General features: G+C 40.0%; 3 protein-coding genes across 3 annotated transcripts; 1 reads left to right on the top strand and 2 right to left on the bottom strand.

Moving 5' to 3' along the window:
- The first annotated feature begins 5235 nt into the window (after positions 1-5235).
- On the top strand, positions 5236-19398 carry LOC6504385. Its single transcript, XM_032452359.1, has 8 exons — positions 5236-6152; positions 10777-10952; positions 12875-12970; positions 16367-16507; positions 16586-16803; positions 17339-17745; positions 17809-18422; positions 18500-19398. Exons 1-8 carry the CDS (start codon positions 5407-5409, stop codon positions 19234-19236), a joined length of 3135 nt encoding a protein of 1044 aa, XP_032308250.1. The 5' UTR covers positions 5236-5406; the 3' UTR covers positions 19237-19398.
- On the bottom strand, positions 7225-9382 carry LOC6504525 (PR domain zinc finger protein 2). Its single transcript, XM_001967036.4, has 3 exons — positions 8967-9382; positions 8054-8852; positions 7225-7446 (listed from the first exon to the last, which is right to left on the bottom strand). Exons 1-3 carry the CDS (start codon positions 9028-9030, stop codon positions 7287-7289), a joined length of 1023 nt encoding a protein of 340 aa, XP_001967072.3. The 5' UTR covers positions 9031-9382; the 3' UTR covers positions 7225-7286.
- Positions 11486-12735, bottom strand: LOC6504524 (sentrin-specific protease 8). The gene is made up of 2 exons (XM_001967035.4): positions 12009-12735; positions 11486-11958 (listed from the first exon to the last, which is right to left on the bottom strand). The coding sequence occupies exons 1-2, from the start codon at positions 12590-12592 to the stop codon at positions 11586-11588; spliced, it is 957 nt and encodes a 318-aa protein (XP_001967071.1). The 5' UTR covers positions 12593-12735; the 3' UTR covers positions 11486-11585.
- Positions 19399-19515: the final 117 nt, after the last annotated feature.

Raw genomic sequence — 19515 nt, 5'->3', positions numbered from 1 at the left:
GGGCAGCAGTGGCGTGATGAGGGGGTGTGATGGGGTGGCCCAGGTGAGGGGTCACAGGGAGGAGTGGTTGGAGGGGTAGTCTACCTGTCACTCAGTCAATTGCTTCCGTTTCCGTTTGACGCTTCCCATCCGGCGCAGGAAGAGCAAGTGGTCTGGTTATGGCTTCATCCTTCTGGCATGCCATCGGCATTGTTGTCGCTTCGATGGATTCCAGCGATTTCCAAAAGCACTTGAATGAAAAGTTTTGGATTAAAAAAGGGATATAACTAGGAATATTAGTAGTAGAGATTATAAATATTTATATATTATATATATTTTTAAATAAATAATTAAACTTTTAAGTCAATTGAAATATTATTAGAGCTTCTATGGCAAAAATAATGGTTAAAAAGAGGTCCTAACTAGGTAAAGTAGTAGTACAGGGTATGAATATTTATTATTTTATACTTTATTAATTGAATAATTAAAGATTCGAGTCAATAGATATATTATTAGAGTCTCCATAACAAAATCACAACTAGGAATAATAGTAGTACCGGTTATAAATATTTAATAATTTTTAAATCCAAGCCAAACACCACTAATTTCTCACAGTGCTTGCCTAGATACCGTATGTATATATGCGGTATTGGGTCAGTCGGGAAGGCAGCGAAGCATTTACACCTCCAAACTCCAACCTCCAACCTCCAATCTGCAACCGGCAACCCCCTGACCCCAGCCAGCCACCCCACACCGTTCGGCCACCTTAAATTAACCCTTCGCTGGGAGGTGGTTGGTCAATAACCTTAATTGCTCATCAATTTTCACAGTAACCGGGACTGTGTATGGTAACATCAGCGGCAAAGGCGCTAATCAGTTAACCCAGAGGACCTCAAATCCCAGTCCCACTCCCACTCCCAGTCCCAGTTACTGCGGTCGATGTGTGTCACTATGCTAGATGGGATATCCTTTAAATAAAACCATCCCATATCCGTGCATTTAATCAATATTTCCTCGAGTCAAACTCGGCTTAAATCTGAAGCTGACAAAGTGTCCGCAAAAGTGTCCCAAAAAAAAAATATGATGGACGGTAAAGAAAAGAAAACTAGAGACCAAGTTTAAAGCTTCATTATAAGTGGAGAAGAGGTAGAGAAGGATAGTTTTGGTTATAGAGGAAGTTTTTATACACTTTTAAGATTTATTAAGGTATATTATAGGAGCTGTAGCTATAGAACTGGAAGTAAGGTGTGCCTAGAATCCAGATTCTTTATTCTAGATATAATTTCGGAAGTATAAACAGATTTTAAATTAGTATCTAGCTTTAAGCCTAGGATATTAGCTTACTACTTAATAGACTCTGGCTTAGAAAAAGGCCGACTTTGAAGGGGTTAACAGTCTATATCTTTAAAACTGAGATACTGCTCCAACTAGACACAGATTAAGACAGACAAAGACTACCCTTTACTGTCTTTCGAACTTTTCTACAAAATTTTTAAAGCCCCTTGAAAGAGTCCAAAAAAAAAAAGGGGAAAAGAAACCTTTAAAGTAAAAGCCTTTCTTCATGTAAAAGTAAATATTGAAGTGCACCTAAGTTGGTCTCCATTTTCTGGTAAAATAGTAGGATTTTGGGGAGGTCACTGGCAAACATTGTCTTTTGGTCAAAATGACAAAAAAAAAAGCGACCACAAAAAAACGCCCTCTCTCTAAACTTGCTGCCAAAAATAAACAGACAAGAGCATTAGTGGCATGAGTAGTGTGGCATGAAAGCAAGTTGCAACACTAGAAATAATAGGACATGTTGCAAGTGCAACTGAGGACGGATCCAATAACATTGCGAAAAAAATATAAACAGTCTATCAAAACAACAGCTGGGGAAGAATGTGATTTATTCCATTTCATTTGATTTTTTTTTTTTGTGGCCCAAAGTGCCAATAACCAGAATCGTCAGAGACGAGGAAAAAAAACCAATTACATGAATGACAATTGTGTTGGCAAATTAAAAAGTCCAGAAAATAAAAAAAAACAAATTTAAAAAAAAATCCAATAACCACAACAGAGTTGTACGATTTTTGTAAATTATAAATTCTGTTTTGAGTTTCCATTGCAGATTTTTTGGTAGATCTCTATGAATATTATTATGAAAGGGTTGTGGAAGAATATTTTTATTTTTTGGAAAAAATATTTATTTTAGACTCTATTTAAGTTTTCAAGACAAAGCCTTCATGCTTTTTTGTCAAATACTTTACGAGCTGGTTAGACTTAAAGGCTAAGACCAAAAGAACTTTTTTAATTGGCAGTAAGACCTCTGTGTAAAGGCCAGAGCAAAAAAAATGTTGGGAAAAATATACAAAATGCGGCAAAGACTGTGATGAAAATTAAGAGACACAACACAGCCATATATGCAATGAAAACAGAACCAACAACTGTGGAAATAAATGAATAAAATTAGCCAGCAGGCAGCTATGAGTTTGTGGGTCAAAAAAATATATATTTAAAAATATAATTCACCCTGAAAAGTAGTATTGAAAATTAAGCTAATTCCCGACCAAGCTTGGGCAAAGGAAAAACTATTTAAATATCTAATAAAACACTAAAAACTTGCTCCAGTCTGTCGGTGTGTGGATTGGCAAGCATTTGACACAAAAACACACACAAAAAATAACAAAAAGTTGACTAAAATAAAATGGGCTAAAAGTAAACTGCCAAAAGGCCAAAACACAAACAAAAAAAAAATACAAATTTTTATTAGTTTTTTTTTTGTGTGTCTTTTGTGTAAAACAAAATGCAACAGTATAAAAATAAAAGCGTACAAAAAAAATTGTTTAATAAAAAAAAAAGGGAAAAAGAAAACGAGAAAAGTGTTGCCAACATTTGCAGCGCATTTAGATGAAAAGTTTTTGAAAAAGTTGTAAACTCTGGGCTCTATGTATTTAAATGCTGAAATAGAGAGGCCAAACTTTACGGGGTAGTGGGCCCAAAGGACAAAATAAAACCAGACGAAGGACACACAGGACACACAGGACACACAAAAACCAGAGCCGGATAAGAGAGATTAATTTTATGGTTTCATGTTGAACTACTACTTGTTGGCATTAAATTGGCAAAAATTTTTTGATTTAATCCTTTTTGAGGAATAAAACGAGATTTAATTAAGATTCTCACTAATATAATATGTTTGCTCTCATCGAATAAATAAATAAATACTTTTGTGCAAACACATTACTGAATATTGGTGATAAACGAGTAAATATTGACTTTTTCGATTACAATAAATTGCCAAAATTTGTGGCAAATTTGTAGTAAATGGTTCTCCAGTCTTTTAAGCCATAATCTGCTGAATTTTTGTTTGACGATTACACTGGCTCCCATATGTATGCTGTCCTTCCGGCCGCCATCATCCAATCCAATTTTGACGGAGTCCTCAACTGTTTCCTGTGTCATTACTGAGAAAAATAACATAGTTGTATTTATTATTTTATATATTATATATTATATATCTTATAGATATAGTAATTGTTTCTTAAAAGGTCTTTGTATATCCTTATTTTTAATAAAATAAATAAAATAAAGAAACATAGATTCAATAGAAGTTGAGGAAATAGATCATCTAAGTTCTAGTTATTTATTGTATATACAGTTTCTTGATTTCTCTCAGTGTCCTTCTGACCGGCTTAATCTTGAGCCTTTGTCTTTGTCCTGCGATGACTGTCTGCCTGCCACTGCTACTGGTACTGCCACTGCCACTGCCACCGACTGTGCCACTCGGCAATTCCACACTTTCACTTCGTTGGCAACCAGTTGTGGAGCGCTCCGGAGCTCTGGAGCTCTGGAGCTCCACGGCAGTGCACTTAACAAGGTGCTTCGAGGCAAAAACAGAAGAACCAGAAGAAACAGAACGAAAGGTAGTGGGTAATTTTTGGCCAACAGGGAGGTGGGGGTCAGGTAGTGTGGCTTGGCAGTGGCAGTGGCAGTGGCAGTGGTAGTACCCTTTTAATGTGGCACAATCATGGCACGAACTTGCCTCAATCACATGTGGGAATTCAATTAAATAAACGAGACTTGCACAGAGACCTGAAGAATCCGGAATCCTGCAAGTAAGTGAGTGAGTGAGTGGATGGTTGGTTGGTTGTGTGGGTGGTACGGAGTGAGTTGCATTAAATGCTTAGATTTGCAGCTAAGTGCAACACACACACTTACACACGTAGAGTCGTCTATATCCTCTCTATATCTGGGGATAGGTGCACACCTATTCACGCATACAGATAGACAAGTACAGTTAGATCCCCAAGCGACCGGAAGTCACTTTTAGCTAACAACGGAAGTTGCAAACGTCTGCTGGTTGTTGCTATTGTTGCATCCTGCTTGTTAGTCGCCCTAGGCGGGCACTGAGAGAAAAGGTTTAAGAAATTATTATTAATTGAGGTGTTAATGACAGAATGGTTCTTAAAAATGATTGGTATTTCAGGGATTAAGTGGCCTTCTTTCTTAAAATACTTTATAAATAAAATTTACCACTTACAAAATATTAATCTTTAAAAATTCTTACTTTGTTTTATCATTTTTGATATTTGTATTTATTTAAAAATATTTATTTAACTATACAATTTATAATATCTCTTTAGAATAAAAGATCTTTTATATTTTAAGCTTTAGTTTATAATTATTAATTTTATTTACCAGATACTTCTTTAGATAATTATCTTGACCTGTTTATACAGTGTACATATTTTAATAAACTTCTCTTGTTAATTTATGTATTTTAATATTAATATCCATAAAGCTAGGACAATTTTCAATATTTGTTTCAATTCATAATTGATCAGAAGGCATTTTTGATAAAATCTCAAACACAGTGACTAAAAAAATAATATTTTCATAATGAGTTTAATAAAAATCTTTTCTAGCAGTGTAGTTTTTTATAAAATAAACTTGTTCAACATACTTTACCTTAGGAAATTAAAAGTAGAGACCTTGAAAAGTCAAAAAGGCTTGCTCTTCATCGATTTTTGATTTGAAAAAATGAATTTTAAATATTTTCAGGAATTGATTTTGAAAGATATAAAAATGTTTAGTGTTAGAGTCTCTGTTGCCTTTGGCTTTGGCTTTAGGTTGCTGGTTTTATAATCGCCAGTGAAGCTGCAACAGCAACAACAGCAACAGCGGCAACATCCGTGGCCGAAGAGCCGAAGTTGCCTCGTTTTGGTTCGTTTGGTCGAGGCGAGTCCTTTGGCCAGGACCAAAAAACCTTTTAGTCGAGTGAAAGTTCTTCAGCCTAACGGACGTGTCAATAAAAATAAAACAAAAATATTCTTCTCAAACACTTGGTATTCTTGTTTTTTTGGCGGGCTGTTTGAAAAAGTCAAAGAAAACTATTTCTATTTTTTTTTTTTTTTGTGAAAACTTTGAGTGTAAATTTTGTTTCCTAAAATGAGGGACTATCCTTCGGTGCCGAATGTCTTTCGTGTGGCCTCCACGCACAGCATTAATAGCGAAAATCCCTACAATAATGCCAAAAACCTGAAAGTCATCAGCAATCAAAATAATTCGAATTCAAATTCAAAGAGTCAGGAATCGCAACAAAAACCTCTGGCCATGCATCAGCTAACAACCAGTGCTTCTATTGAGAGAAGCAATATATCGCAACATCAGCAGCAGCAGCAACAGCAGCAGAAGCAACATCAGCAGCAACAATCGCCATATGCAACATTGCCGAGGGGCCAGCGATTCGTTTCCCAGCAACAGCAACAAACTGGAGTGATCAACACCATTTCTGGGAGTATTCCTGCCACAGGATTTGGTTCCATGGCTGGCAGCTTCAGTGATCTGCAACTCAACAACATTGGCAACAACAGCAGCAACATTACCAGCAACACTAACTATGGAAACAGGAGACAGCAGCAGCAGCAGCAACAACATCAGCAGCAGCAACAGCGACAAGTAACTGGCATTGCAAATTACAAAACACAAAATGAACTGCAACAGCAACATCATCAGCAGCAGCAGCAACAGCAGCAGATGCAATTGCAACATCAGCAGCAGCAACATATTCTGCGACAACAGCAACATCACTTGGCAGGCGGCATTGTGGGCGTGCCCGATCATCAGGGCGGTATCAACACTATAGCCAATACCAGTGGAGGCTACCTGTGGCTACTCACACCCGTGGCAGCCAGGTAAGTCAACAAATCAGGGTTATATTTGGTAGTTATTTGGTAGTTTATTTAACAGTTTAAAAGTCAAACGTTTATATCCAAGCCAGTTATGTCTAAGCCTATAAAGTATATATATTTTTGATCAGGTTGTCAAGTAGAGACCATTAGACTAGAATTATATATTTTTTTAATAGAATTATATTATATAAGACTATATTTTTAACAATACATAAGGATATTTTTATTTTTATTTTTAAAATGTTTACTTTACCTATAGAATAACCTTTAAAAATATTTTTCCCTTTTTATTATAAAGTATTTCATTGCAAAATATGAGAAAATCGTACCCCAGTTACCAATTTCCGTTTCGTGTACTTTTTATTGGCCAACTTTCAAGTGTTTGGAGCACATTATGCCGCAGAGTTGAGCTGGCAAGTTTTCAGCTCTTTTTCACTTTAAGGGTCACATGTCGCGAAAAAAAAACATATTTTTAAGAAATTCCTTTCGTAAAAAATAGAGTGGAACAAAAAAACTGAATTGTGAAATCCTTTAAAACTGATGATAAACAGCTTGAATTCCAGAAGCTTGAATCCTTGCAAAAGGCGCCCACATATACGAGGATATATATGTTTATATATATTATATATATATATTTTCTTGGCAATTTCCTTTGCCTCGTCTCATTTCTGTTTAAAGAAAAACTAAAGGAATGTCAGTGGAGCGATTTCCACGTTTCACGTGCCCCATGAACGACAGGACCTGCCTGGCAGAGGCAGCTTCTCACTCGTCCGGGTCGTCCTTGTCAGGCGGCAGGAGCAACGGCAACGAGACAAGACATCCTTGCGCTACCGCCGCCGCCGCCGCCGCCGCCTTCATCCTTGTTGCTTGACAAATAATTGTGTTAGCGACACAAATCACTGCAAAGTGGGCTTAATTTGTTCGCAAACTATTTCGCACGAAAGTGCAGTGCAAGAAAAGAAATCCTTAAGAATATTGGAGGTCGCCGCCGACTTACCTCCTGGAATAGTCACAATAAATCACAATAAATTCTTCAAGTGTAGCCATTGTATAGAGGAAATGAGATATGGTAAGGTATGGGGAAGTGTATTACGATTTATTCAGTCATTGTTCCCCCGCTATACAAGTTGCTTAATTTCATTTGGTTTTCAGTTTCTGTTTCAGCAAATTGCGCTCACAGGCTCCCTCGGCATGCATCCTCTTGAAGCCTGCCGTGCGAAAGATCTGGCCACACTTCTCGCACTTGTGTGACCAGTTGTGGTGGCCAGCCTCTCGTTGATGTTTGTACAAAGAACGGCTATTTTAGGGGAGATTATATTAGTAATTGTCCACATTTCTAGTTTCTAAAAGTTTATCAAATAATTTTGAATAAGATTTAGGGATATTTTAGAGTTTAAATTCGATTTGAGAGTCATAGAGACTATTATCTAAAAGATGGCTTTTAAATACAAAAGAAAAATAAGGAATTGAGATAATATTTAAACTACAATACAAGTTTTCTTATAAAAATATCAAACAATCAAAACAAACCAAATTCGATAAGCTTTTGTGATAAAAAAGAACCATAGCCACACTGTTTACAAAATATTTTGATAGAGCAACACTGGACAATGTTTACACAACAATATTTTGACACTTTTATCAAAAATAACTAGTTCTCTAATGAAAGTGTCAAAACAAGCAACAAGTGACAGCAAAAATATATCGATAATTTCTGATAAGCTTTCTGAACAACTACAGCCACACTGGACACTGTTTACAAAACAAAAAATGCATGTTTACAAAATATTGTTTACCAAAGCTTCGATAAAATCACAATGCGATCTAGTTAAAAGGATCAAAATATAAAGCAAATAAATAGAACTAATTTAAGGTTAAGCTTCACAAAGGAACTGTGTACTTACCGTAGAGCAAAATGTTGTTTACAAGCCGGAACCGGGCACATGAAGATGCGTCCAATCGAAGATCTGGATCGTGGGTTGTCCCCATCCTGATCGTTACCCATTTTTGGTGGAACATTCTCCTTGTTCTCGTCATCGATGTCCCCAGTACCGTACACGGGAAAGCCTTCCTTGGGACGGCGACCTCTTTTGGCCTTGACCTTTGGCTCCAGTACCTGCTCCTGGCTGTTCGGCGCGGCATCCGCTGATGACGAAGAGGATGCGGAAGATGGCGACGATGACGTGGACACCGACAATGGCGATGGAGACTCTACCGAGGATGGCGATGATGAGGACGATGTGGGTGAATCATCCAACGGCATGAAGTTCAATTTTTCCTTATTGGCCTCATCGGTGTCGAGTTGGAGAGGATCGCCCTCATGATGAGGCGATGGCGAGCGACTGGGCGGCATACCACCGACCTGTTTGGCAAAGTCTGAGGCGATTTTGGCGATTGTGGAGGCGGCGGGACGACGACCACGGCGGCGAGGCCTTCCGTTGTGACTGAACTCGTGGGTGGCTGAGGACGGATCGTAGCGTGGCATCAACACCTTGTTCGTCCTGGTCTCGATGGAGCGGCGCACCACTATCGGCAGGCGGTCACTGGCCAGCCAGGCTTCGCTCTCCAACTGTTCGCGGGTCTGGTTGGCGAGTTCTCTGTAGGATTTGTATCGTCTCCGGGTTGAGCAGTCTACGATTTGTTGCTGGGCTGGTTGTAGAGGTCTCTCACACAATGGCAGATTGGGATGCAATATCCGGGCAGCTTGAAAACAGAAAAATAAATAAATAAATAAAAAATACAAAAAAAAAAATAAAGGAACACAAACACAGAATTAATGAAAAAAAAATCCGAAACAGATTTGAGAAGAAAATGTACCTTCGTAGCGTTCATAGAATTCTTGTCGCGAGTTGTTGTACCGATTTGAAAATAGACTACGCATTGTTTTGATATTTGTTACACTTACTGGGCTTGTTGTTTGTTTCTCTTACTAATCCCGAAATTTATACTGAACTGAAGAACTGAACTGAATAACTAAAATATCAATATATATATACAACTCTCAAAAAAATATGATCTACATATAAGAAAACCGAAAGCCGAACTGCAGGTTGGCAGGTTCGGAACTAAAGTGAGGTATGAAGGAAATGCCCGAATATCCCAAACTTTGACACTTTTTAGATTTGGATACGAATCTCCAATACGGCCTACTAATTCTCTAACTAAATACGAAATGTTTGAATTTTAATTTAAAGTTATGTCTTCAAAGTTGTTGTGTGAGAGATGGAAAGTGTATGGGAGCATGTGTAGAATTGTAGTGTTTTTATTACAAAGCTTACAGTGTTGCCAGAATCTTTTTGTTTTGGGCCAGTGTTGCCAGAATATGAAAAGAATAAAGCTTACTTTTTTTTAGAAACTATTTTAGCTGTTTTTTATGATTTTATTAATGGAATTTTTAATAGTTTTTGTTGAAAATAAAGAAGAAAAAGGTGTTCTTAAAAGGTTAAGAATTTGATTGAAATTTTATTTGAATTTAAAATACAATTTTTAAACTGTCTATTTATTAAAATTTAAACGTTTTATTAGAAAATCTATATTCCTTATATCAATAGCCAATATTTCACAATTTGGAACGTTAAAAACACATTTTGATTTCTCCGATTTCTGAACCTCAATTGCCAAACAAATAAAAGTCAGCATAATGCTTTGTTTACACTTCCATTCCATGGCCAAAATACCCATCTATACACTGCGAGAAAGCACAAAAAACCAAAATTTGAGTGCCATGGCACTGGTGATTTATTATGATTGGCGTTTTTGTCGCTGCGAGTTAGGAAACTCAATTAAAAAAGTAAATGTTTGGCATTTGATGGATTTGGCCAACTTAAAGTGCACTCATGAATGTATTTACGAATACCTGCGAATATAAATTGAAGTGCCAAAAATATTCTGCACCAGAAACCTAACCAACCTTTGACCTTTTTTTTTTCGCATTTCCCTTTTCGCATTTTTTTTTCGAATTTTTTTTTTTTTGGCATATTTTTCAGCGCCAACAATTTTATTTTCTGCGTTTGGCGAATGGCGGTGGCGACATTTATTTGCATATCACACTGAGTGCGGAGAAAGTGGAGTGGAAGTGGAGGGAAAAGTAGAGGTGCCTCACAGTTCCGCACATACATTAACTCCCTTTTTATTCCAGCCTTTTTTTTTTTTTTTTTTTTGTTTTTTGCATTTCGAAAACCCAATAACCACAAAATAGGTTCAAGTATTTTTTAATCATCAGCCAAAGAGGCCCCAATGCATGCTTCTATTTTTCGGTATGAGGGAGTAGCTGGGGAAGGGAATGGCATTTCCCTTGATTATTTCCCTTATTGGGTAGCTCGTTTCCCGACACATTTTTGTCATAGATTTTGGCTTGGGAAGTGCAACTCTTCAATGCACTGAGAGAAAGGGTAATGGGTAGTACTTCGTATAGATTTTTGAGGCCTAATACCTATACTATGGTAGTAGTTACTAATAGCTAATAAAAAAATATCTGTAGGTCCTTTGAAACTAATATAACTCTACAGTTCTATAGCTCTTAAGACTCCTACTAAAATCTATTTATTGAAATCCATTTTTAGGTAAAATTTTTGTTACAGTGCCTTAATAAGCATGCTTTTTGATTGTTACTTTCTGCTTTTTGCAGCATATCGGTGGCCATTGTCATCGCCGCCCTGGCCGGACCCCAGTGGCTCTTCACCGAGGAGAAGCTACCCAATTCCAACTACAATGGGACGGCCAACTTCAATGCCCTGGACGACGGCGCCTACATCACCAAATACACCAAGTCCAGTCTATGGATATTGTGCACCACCCTGCCAGGTGAGTGCAGTGTAGTTGCTACTGAAAATGAAGACAAATGCGGTGCAGGAGCAAGGTGGTGGGTGAGTGTGTGGTGCCCCAGGATGTGGCAGGAACAATGAACCAAAAACCCGTTGCGTTGCATTCCATTTCGCATGGCCTGGATTTAATAATTGCCACCAGAGAGGCCTAGACTTTGACCAAATTAAAGTGCCGTCCGTCACTCAATCAGTCAGTTGATCAATCAATCAATCATTCAATCTGGTGACATGTCAGTCAGCTACTCAATTATAGCTCCCAGGGGTATTTGCTGTTTCAATTATGCTTTAATCATGAAGAGGTTTTATTTTTTAAATAAAAGGGTAGTTCGTCACAAATATTTATGGAATATGTTATAGAGTTGTTTTTGCACTCGTCACTGGAATTTTGCCCTCTCAAGAGACCATTCTGTCTGAAAATAATTTAAATACTTATATTTTATTGTCTTACGATTTAAAAATTCAAAAAAACTAAGCGCCTTCGTCACTGAAATTTAACCAAACTAACCCTTTTAGGTAATACCTTTATTTTTATTTGCTTCTCTATGCATTAAAAATTAAAACAAGTAATAGAATGAAAATAAATTGTAAAAGACCGCCTCGTTAATGGGCATATTTAGTGACCCTTCTTGGGGGGCAGGATGCCTCCTAGAGATTGGATCAACTGCAGCAGACTGGTCCGCATGGCGGTGATCTGTTCCCAGGCGATCAGTAGGGAACTGGTGGCATAGCCACACCGGGTCACATAATCGGCCACATGATCGGACATACAGAAGAGATGGATACCCGATTGGGGGTCACCGTGCTGTTGGGGCTGTTGCTGTAAACAGCGCCCGGTAACGACCACAAAGTCCCAGGCTCCGAGGGGTGCTCGCAAAGTTTCCGCCACAGCGCCCGCCAGCTTGCTATGGCAATTGTCCTGGGAATCATAATGAAAGAATTTTCCATCCGGCCGGGAAACCAATAACAAGGACCAATGTCCATGGGGTCTATAAATCAGGGAGGTCAGTCAATGATTCAAAGGATAAGTTAAGTATACCTTGGATGGGTGGACAATGGTAGCAGAATAAAGGGCTTCTCGTGGAGGCGTCGATCCCTGACAGTGTGCCTCAGTTCCCGCATATCCATGTGCCCCAACCGGGCCGTCAGAGCCGGTGGCAGGAACATCAGATCCGTCTCGGTGCGGTAGCGACGCTGCTGCAAGTACGTGTAGTAGAAGGCCACCAGCCGCTCGTTGACGCCTTCGCTCGAGGACTGCAGCAACTGGACGTCCGAATGGCGGAGCGAGATGTCCAGGAAGTGCAAAGCCACCAGACTGGGTTGGGATCGCGCCTGGTGCGGCCCGTCCCCGCTGCCCCGCTCCGCTCGCGACGGACTGAAGGGGCCTCCAGTCATCTCATTACCCTCCGGAGCCGGAGCGGCAATGTCCTTGGACTTGCCTTTTGATTTGCCCTTGACCTTGGACTTGGTTTTGCCCTTCAGCTTGCCCTTGGACTTGATCTTCTTGGGCTTCTTGATATCAGTCTCGATAAGAACGGTGACGACCTTCTTCAAGTCCTCGACGACGGCATCGGCGGCCGGCCACTTGTGTTTTTTAAGATGTCCCTTCTTGGCCAGCGGCATCTCTGGAACTGTGCAACTGTGGAACTCGGGAACACTGGAACTCTGTGTCTTTTCTGGTATTGTTACGGTGTTCGGTGGCTACATTTGGGTGACAGGGGAACTGTGTCAAAGGTGTTGGCAAGGAGTGCTTTGGTTCCCAAAAAGGGTTTCAGAGGAGTGTGTTATGGGGCTGGTTTCTGGAGGTTCTATCTTGTAGGTAATAGTTCCAGACTCATTCTTAATACTCTTAATTCTTAATATATTTTTCTCACATATAATATTTGAATTTCTTTTTATTTAAAGGCCTGGATGTGGACTCGTATAATTGCGTTAAAATAGACTATTTTCCCAAGGAAGGCTACCAACCAGATCCACATGATTCGACGCCGGCAATACCCTGTAAGTGTTTGATTAAAAAATATTATTAATTATGGAAAGTTAGCTACAGAATAATTTTAATAGATTTTATTACAAAACTGAAAAGCAAAGGCACATCCTTTTTTCTCCCATTTTTGTGAGTGTTTGTACTGGACTTCCACCTGAATGAATCCATCTCTGAGGTGATGCTTTAAGTCCCAGCAACCTCCTCGCCCAGCAACTGCATCTTAATGGGCTTAGCTGGCTGGCTTAATCAGGTGTTTAACCAGGCGAATGCCTTTAAATCCGGGCCAACACCGACACACACACACACACACAGTCACCTAGCTGACTCTGGTCCAAATGGAAATTGATTTATCGTTGTTTTAGTTGCCACACACGAACATCCACACGAAATTTAGTTGCCTGAATTTTAATTAAAGGCAAAGTTTTCATATGATTGGTGGTCTTTAGTCTTTGGTCTTTCCCATCGTCGGGGTCACCAATGTGAATTTATGAAATCGAATAGTGGCCTTCAATGCCATTCCATTAATTTACAAAACAATTCAGTGAGACTATGAAACTCCTACGTGCATATATGTACAAATGTGGGCAATTATGGTCTTTGGCTATTGAAATGTCGGGATCACCAATGCCATTGTTCAAATTCGAATCGGAGTCTTCAATGGCATTCCATTAATTTACACAACAATTCAATGAGCCTCTCAAATACCTACATACATTGTATCGGATTCCCCATTAATTCTGTTTTGTTGCCAGAAGTCACAAAACAATTCCTCAAAACTAATTTCCCATTTGACCGCGGGTCACAATTTTCAAAATGAAACTATTAAATCAAATAGCCCAAACGGCTTGCTGGTGTGATTATGGAAGTACATTTTTTATTTTCTTTTGGCTTTCGGTTATTTTGACACTCGACAAAGTCAAGATAAAAGGACAACAAAGCCAAATGGCCGCAGGATAAATGTGACAGTTTTTCTCGTCACATACGAAGCATGATTTTAGACAAAATGAATTGTGGTTCAAGGCATTTTTCAATTATCTCTGCCGCCAGTTTAAGGATTAAAGCTTGAAACAATGGCTAGGAGTTTATTGAATAAAAATGATTGAGGGACTATAGGCATACATTTCCAAGGAGACTCATTCAATCCTCCTCAAGAGGACATCCTTTACAAGCATTTATGGAAGAAAAATATGTAAGGCCCACGGCGATGTCTATATCTCTGCCATTTCATGTCGGATTCTTAAACGGTTTCTTACGGTGTCTTAATCGATTTCTATATCGATTCTCCATCGATCTGCATCAAAATCTGAACACAAAATATTTTTCAAATTTTTTATCAATTTTTCCCATGGGATCCCCTTGAAATGCAGGAAACCCCATTATGGCCCACGCCGATGCATATATGTATCTCTGCCATTTCTTGTCCGATTCTTAAGCGGAGTGTCTTAATCGATTTCTATATCGATTCTCCATCGATCTGCATCAAAATCTGAACACAAAATATTTTTAAAATTGTTTATCAATTTTTCCCATGGGATCCCCTTGAAATGCAGGAAACCCCATTATGGCCCACGGCGATGTCTATATCTCTGCCATTTCTTGTCCGATTCTTAAGCGGAGTGTCTTAATCGATTTCTATATCGATTCTCCATCGATCTGCATCAAAATCTGAAAACAAAATATTTTTTAAATTTTTTATCAATTTTTCCCATGGGATCCCCTTAAAAAGCGGAAACCCCCCCCTATGGCCCACGGCGATGTCTATATCTCTGCTATTTCTTGTCCGATTCTTAAGCGGAGTGTCTTAATCGATTTCTATATCGATTCTCCATCGATCTGCATCAAAATCTGAACACAAAATATTTTTAAAATTTTTTATCAATTTTTCCCATGGGATCCCCTTGAAATGCAGGAAACCCCATTATGGCCCACGGCGATGTCTATATCTCTGCCATTTCTTGTCCGATTCTTAAGCGGAGTGTCTTAATCGATTTCTATATCGATTCTCCATCGATCTGCATCAAAATCTGAAAACAAAATATTTTTTAAATTTTTTATCAATTTTTCCCATGGGATCCCCTTAAAAAGCGGAAAACCCCCCTATGGCCCACGGCGATGTCTATATCTCTGCCATTTCTTGTCCGATTCTTAAGCGGAGTGTCTTAATCGATTTCTATATCGATTCTCCATCGATCTGCATCAAAATCTGAAAACAAAATATTTTTTAAATTTTTTATCAATTTTTCCCATGGGATCCCCTTAAAAAGCGGAAACCCCCCCCTATGGCCCACGGCGATGTCTATATCTCTGCTATTTCTTGTCCGATTCTTAAGCGGAGTGTCTTAATCGATTTCTATATCGATTCTCCATCGATCTGCATCAAAATCTGAACACAAAATATTTTTAAAATTTTTTATCAATTTTTCCCATGGGATCCCCTTGAAATGCAGGAAACCCCATTATGGCCCACGGCGATGTCTATATCTCTGCCATTTCTTGTCCGATTCTTAAGCGGAGTGTCTTAATCGATTTCTATATCGATTCTCCATCGATCTGCATCAAAATCTGAAAACAAAATATTTTTTAAATTTTTTATCAATTTTTCCCATGGGATCCCCTTAAAAAGCGGAAAACCCCCCTATGGCCCACGGCGATGTCTATATCTCTGCCATTTCTTGTCCGATTCTTAAGCGGAGTGTCTTAATCGATTTCTATATTGATTCTCCATCGATCTGCATCAAAATCTGAACACAAAATATTTTTAAAATTTTTTATCAATTTTTCCCATGGGATCCCCTTGAAATGCAGGAAACCCCATTATGGCCCACGCCGATGCATATATCTCTGCCATTTCTTGTCCGATTCTTAAGCGGAGTGTCTTAATCGATTTCTATATCGATTCTCCATCGATTTGCATCAAAATCTAACTACAAAATATTTTTTAAATTTTTTGTCAATTTTTCCCATGGGATCCCCTTAAAAAGCGGAAAACCCCCCTATGGCCCACGGGGATGTCTATATCTCAGCCAATTCTCATCCGATTCTTAAGCGGAGTGTCTTAATCGATTTCTATATCGATTCTCCATCGATCTGCATCAAAATCTGAATACAAAATATTTTTAAAATTTTTTATCAATTTTTCCCATGGGATCCCCTTGAAATGCAGGAAACCCCATTATGGCCCACGCCGATGCATATATCTCTGCCATTTCTTGTCCGATTCTTAAGCGGAGTGTCTTAATCGATTTTTATATCGATTCTCCATCGATCTGCATCAAAATCTGAACACAAAATATTTTTTAAATTTTTTATCAATTTTTCCCATGGGATCCCTTTAAAAAGCAGGAGACCCCCATATGGCCCAAGTTCCCTTTGATTATATTTTTTAAATATCGTTGTTTTCTTTCAAATAGATACCGTCACTAAATCGTGTCCCATTTTCCTGGCCGCTGGTGTGTTTCTGGTGATCAGCTTCATAGTATTCTTGATTCCCACCTGCTCGCATCAGAATAATTTATATTACTTCAGTGCTGGGATACTGTTCATTGTTAGTGGTGAGTTTTAATTGCTTTTTATTATTAAAATATAATTCCTACGATATAAAATATGTAATAATTGCTGTGTTGTTACAGGATTGGTAATGCTCATTGGCCTGATTGCTTATATATCCATATTGAAAGCGGAAATTGGATCAAAGTTGAGGCCTCGATCGACTCTACAACCGGCTCTGTTCAAAGTTACTTACGGACAAAGTTTCTTTCTCTTCGTTTGTGGATTTATTGTCACGGAATTTGTGGGTGTTTTGAATATATTTCTATTTATTAATCTGCAGGAAGTGAGTTATTATAGTGTAAGTTCTGAGGGAGTTTTATTTTTAAGACTAAGAGTCTGAAATTAAATTTATATATTTTAAAAGCTATGTATAAAATAGTATTATACCTTCTTCTATTTATTTTCCATTTGTTCTACTTGCTCAGGCTCGTGTCCTTTTTAACCAGATACTCCCTAGAATTTTTACTTACTCTTCCCTTTTAGTATTCACTTTTCATATACCCCACTTCCTGCCCCAACATCCTGTTACACATTTTAAATATTAACTTAAACTTGTTACGTTAACACTTTTGACATTTCCTTGCGGAAAAGTACACATTTCCATAGCAATTTTTCTGTGGCGCTTTTCGCCTTGGTCTGGATGATTTCCTGCCTTTATTCTGGCGCTATCCTTTTTGGCGCTGCATCGTCACCCAGCCCATAATTCTTCCGCCCGAGTGCATGATGAGTCCTTGGGGGATTTAAATGCATTTCCCATCCCTTTCCCTATTTGGTTTGCATTTTCCTTCGACAGTTTATTTATTTATGCTCCTTATTTTTTGTATTTTTTTTAGCGATTGCCCTGCTTCAGTGTTGCCAACATCCAGGCCAAGTTCAAGGAAGGCGGCGTCCAGCATCCTTTAAGCCAATCCTACAAGCGTTACAAGCAGCCGGGCACTCTGGGCAGCCAGGATGGGCTGCAAAGGACACGGTCAAGGAGCGATAATCCGCAGAACTCCTCCAGGAATGCCAGTACTCACCATTCTCAGCAGTCCCAGTCGCAGCCAGGTTCGAGGATTCTTCGGAGTGGTGGCAATCCGCGCCAGCATCAGGTTCACGATGTCAGGACACGGCCGCCAGGACATCATCCGGGCAATTATGGGCATCCAGGACAGACGCAGACATTGCCAGGAGCCTGCCGGAAGCATCCCAATGCGGGTTCCAACTTGAATCTCTATCTTCACAATGATTTGGACAGGCGGTGAGTGGGGTGGTCCTTCTATTATCCTTTTAAGGATTAAACAAATTAAAAAATACTATTCAGTTTCTATTTTGAGAAACCTGCCGTTTCGAAATGCAATCTCCACTCTCGGAGCTTCGCCAAATCCTTGAATGAACTCTGCACCGAGTCTGCTCCTCCGCCACCCCCACCTGCTCTACCAGCCAGCACTACAGCACCGGCTCCTTCCCTGTTTGCCGATCTGCCGCAGGAGTTCCCCCTCACCAGGTCCGTGTCGACCACCACCGAGATATACACAGGTCCGGCCGGATCAGGGGCGACTGCAGCTCCACAAACGGGACAATTGAAGCGGAAACAGCAAAGGAATATGGCCACCAACACTTCCGGCTCCCAGCTGGAGGATCAGTCCAGGCTGAGTGGCCTGAAACGCGGCCTGCGGAAGACCAAGGACGAGCTGTTCCAGGAATTCTGTCGCAGAGCAGGGATGCGAAACAAACCGAAGAATATCTACTACATCAGTGGCAGTGAGGGGGCTGGGGAGGAGGGCGAGGACGAGGACAGGGCAGGGGAGCTGGAGAGGCGAGAGGATGCAGGACATTCGCGGGACCCGGAAGTCCTGGACGATGATGATGAGGATGGCGATGATCACGGCTTCCGGCAATTTCGACTCGAAGAAGATCAACTTTATGTGGTGGGAGGTGAGCTCTAAAATATAATTATTAATAATATAAATTATTAAATTAAATAAATAATAAATTAATATTTATACTTATAGACCACGCCCAGTTGGTTGTCCCGCGACGCTCCTCCATGGGATTGGATTCTTTGGGGCAACCTCTTAGGCGCCTCAACTCGAATCTCTCTCTTCACACGGATCAGGGAGCAGGAGCTGGAATTGCTGGAGGATCTGGAGGCGGAGCTTGGCCTCAGATGCAGAGGATGCCCTTCCCCCCGCCGCCCAGCACCCTGCCACGCTGCTTCCTCCGCCAGTCCTCGGATTCCCTGCAGAGTGGAGGCTACAACACGCTCAGTAGCAGCCAGCAGAGGTTCTCCCAGCTGATGTTGCAACACCAGCAGCAGCTGCAGCAACAGAATCGTTATCTTTCCACCTTGACATTGCCAGGAGCTGGGGGAGCTGGCTCCGGAGGAGGCGGAGGAGGACCTGGACAAGTCCCACCCAAATCCCAAGTTCAGTGGCCGGTGGCGATTCCATCGTCGCCATCAAACTACTCCAACGGTTATCAGCAACATCCCCAGCCCATTTATCCCGGAGGAGCAGGAGGATCTGTGCTGGGATCTGCAGCAGCAGGAACCTCCAGTGCTGCCACCTCTCACCCAGCCAAGTTCCAAAGGGCCTACGCCTTCGACGATCCGCAAAGGAGGTCCAGCTATGTGAGCGATGCCTTCGATCTGGACGAGATCGAGCGGGAGAGGCGGCGATCGCATGCCAGCCTCTTTGGCCTATCCCAGGGCAGGGATCCCTACGATCTCATCAATGGAACGGCAGTCTAAATCCAAGTCCGTTCAAATACCAAGAATATTGATGTTTATTAGAAATTTGTGAATGTATAGCGCACTATTTTGGCCAAAAGGGGGGAGCTATTATACAAAATTAGTTAAAACTTAAAGAGATCTGTGTAAATTAATGAAATATATATGTATCTGCGCACCAGTTTTGGCAAAAACACCAAAAGTAAGCTTTTTATTAGTGCCTGGGCACACTGTTTGCCTACAAATACACATGATCGGCATGCCAATGTGACCTTAGCTAGCCAATGTTACCATATCTTC

This window comes from Drosophila ananassae, chromosome XR (genome assembly GCF_017639315.1).
Source record: "Drosophila ananassae strain 14024-0371.13 chromosome XR, ASM1763931v2, whole genome shotgun sequence".
NCBI classification, from domain to species: domain Eukaryota; kingdom Metazoa; phylum Arthropoda; class Insecta; order Diptera; family Drosophilidae; genus Drosophila; species Drosophila ananassae.
Note: the sequence above shows the minus strand (reverse complement) of the source record. Positions and strands in the feature narration are given on the sequence as shown.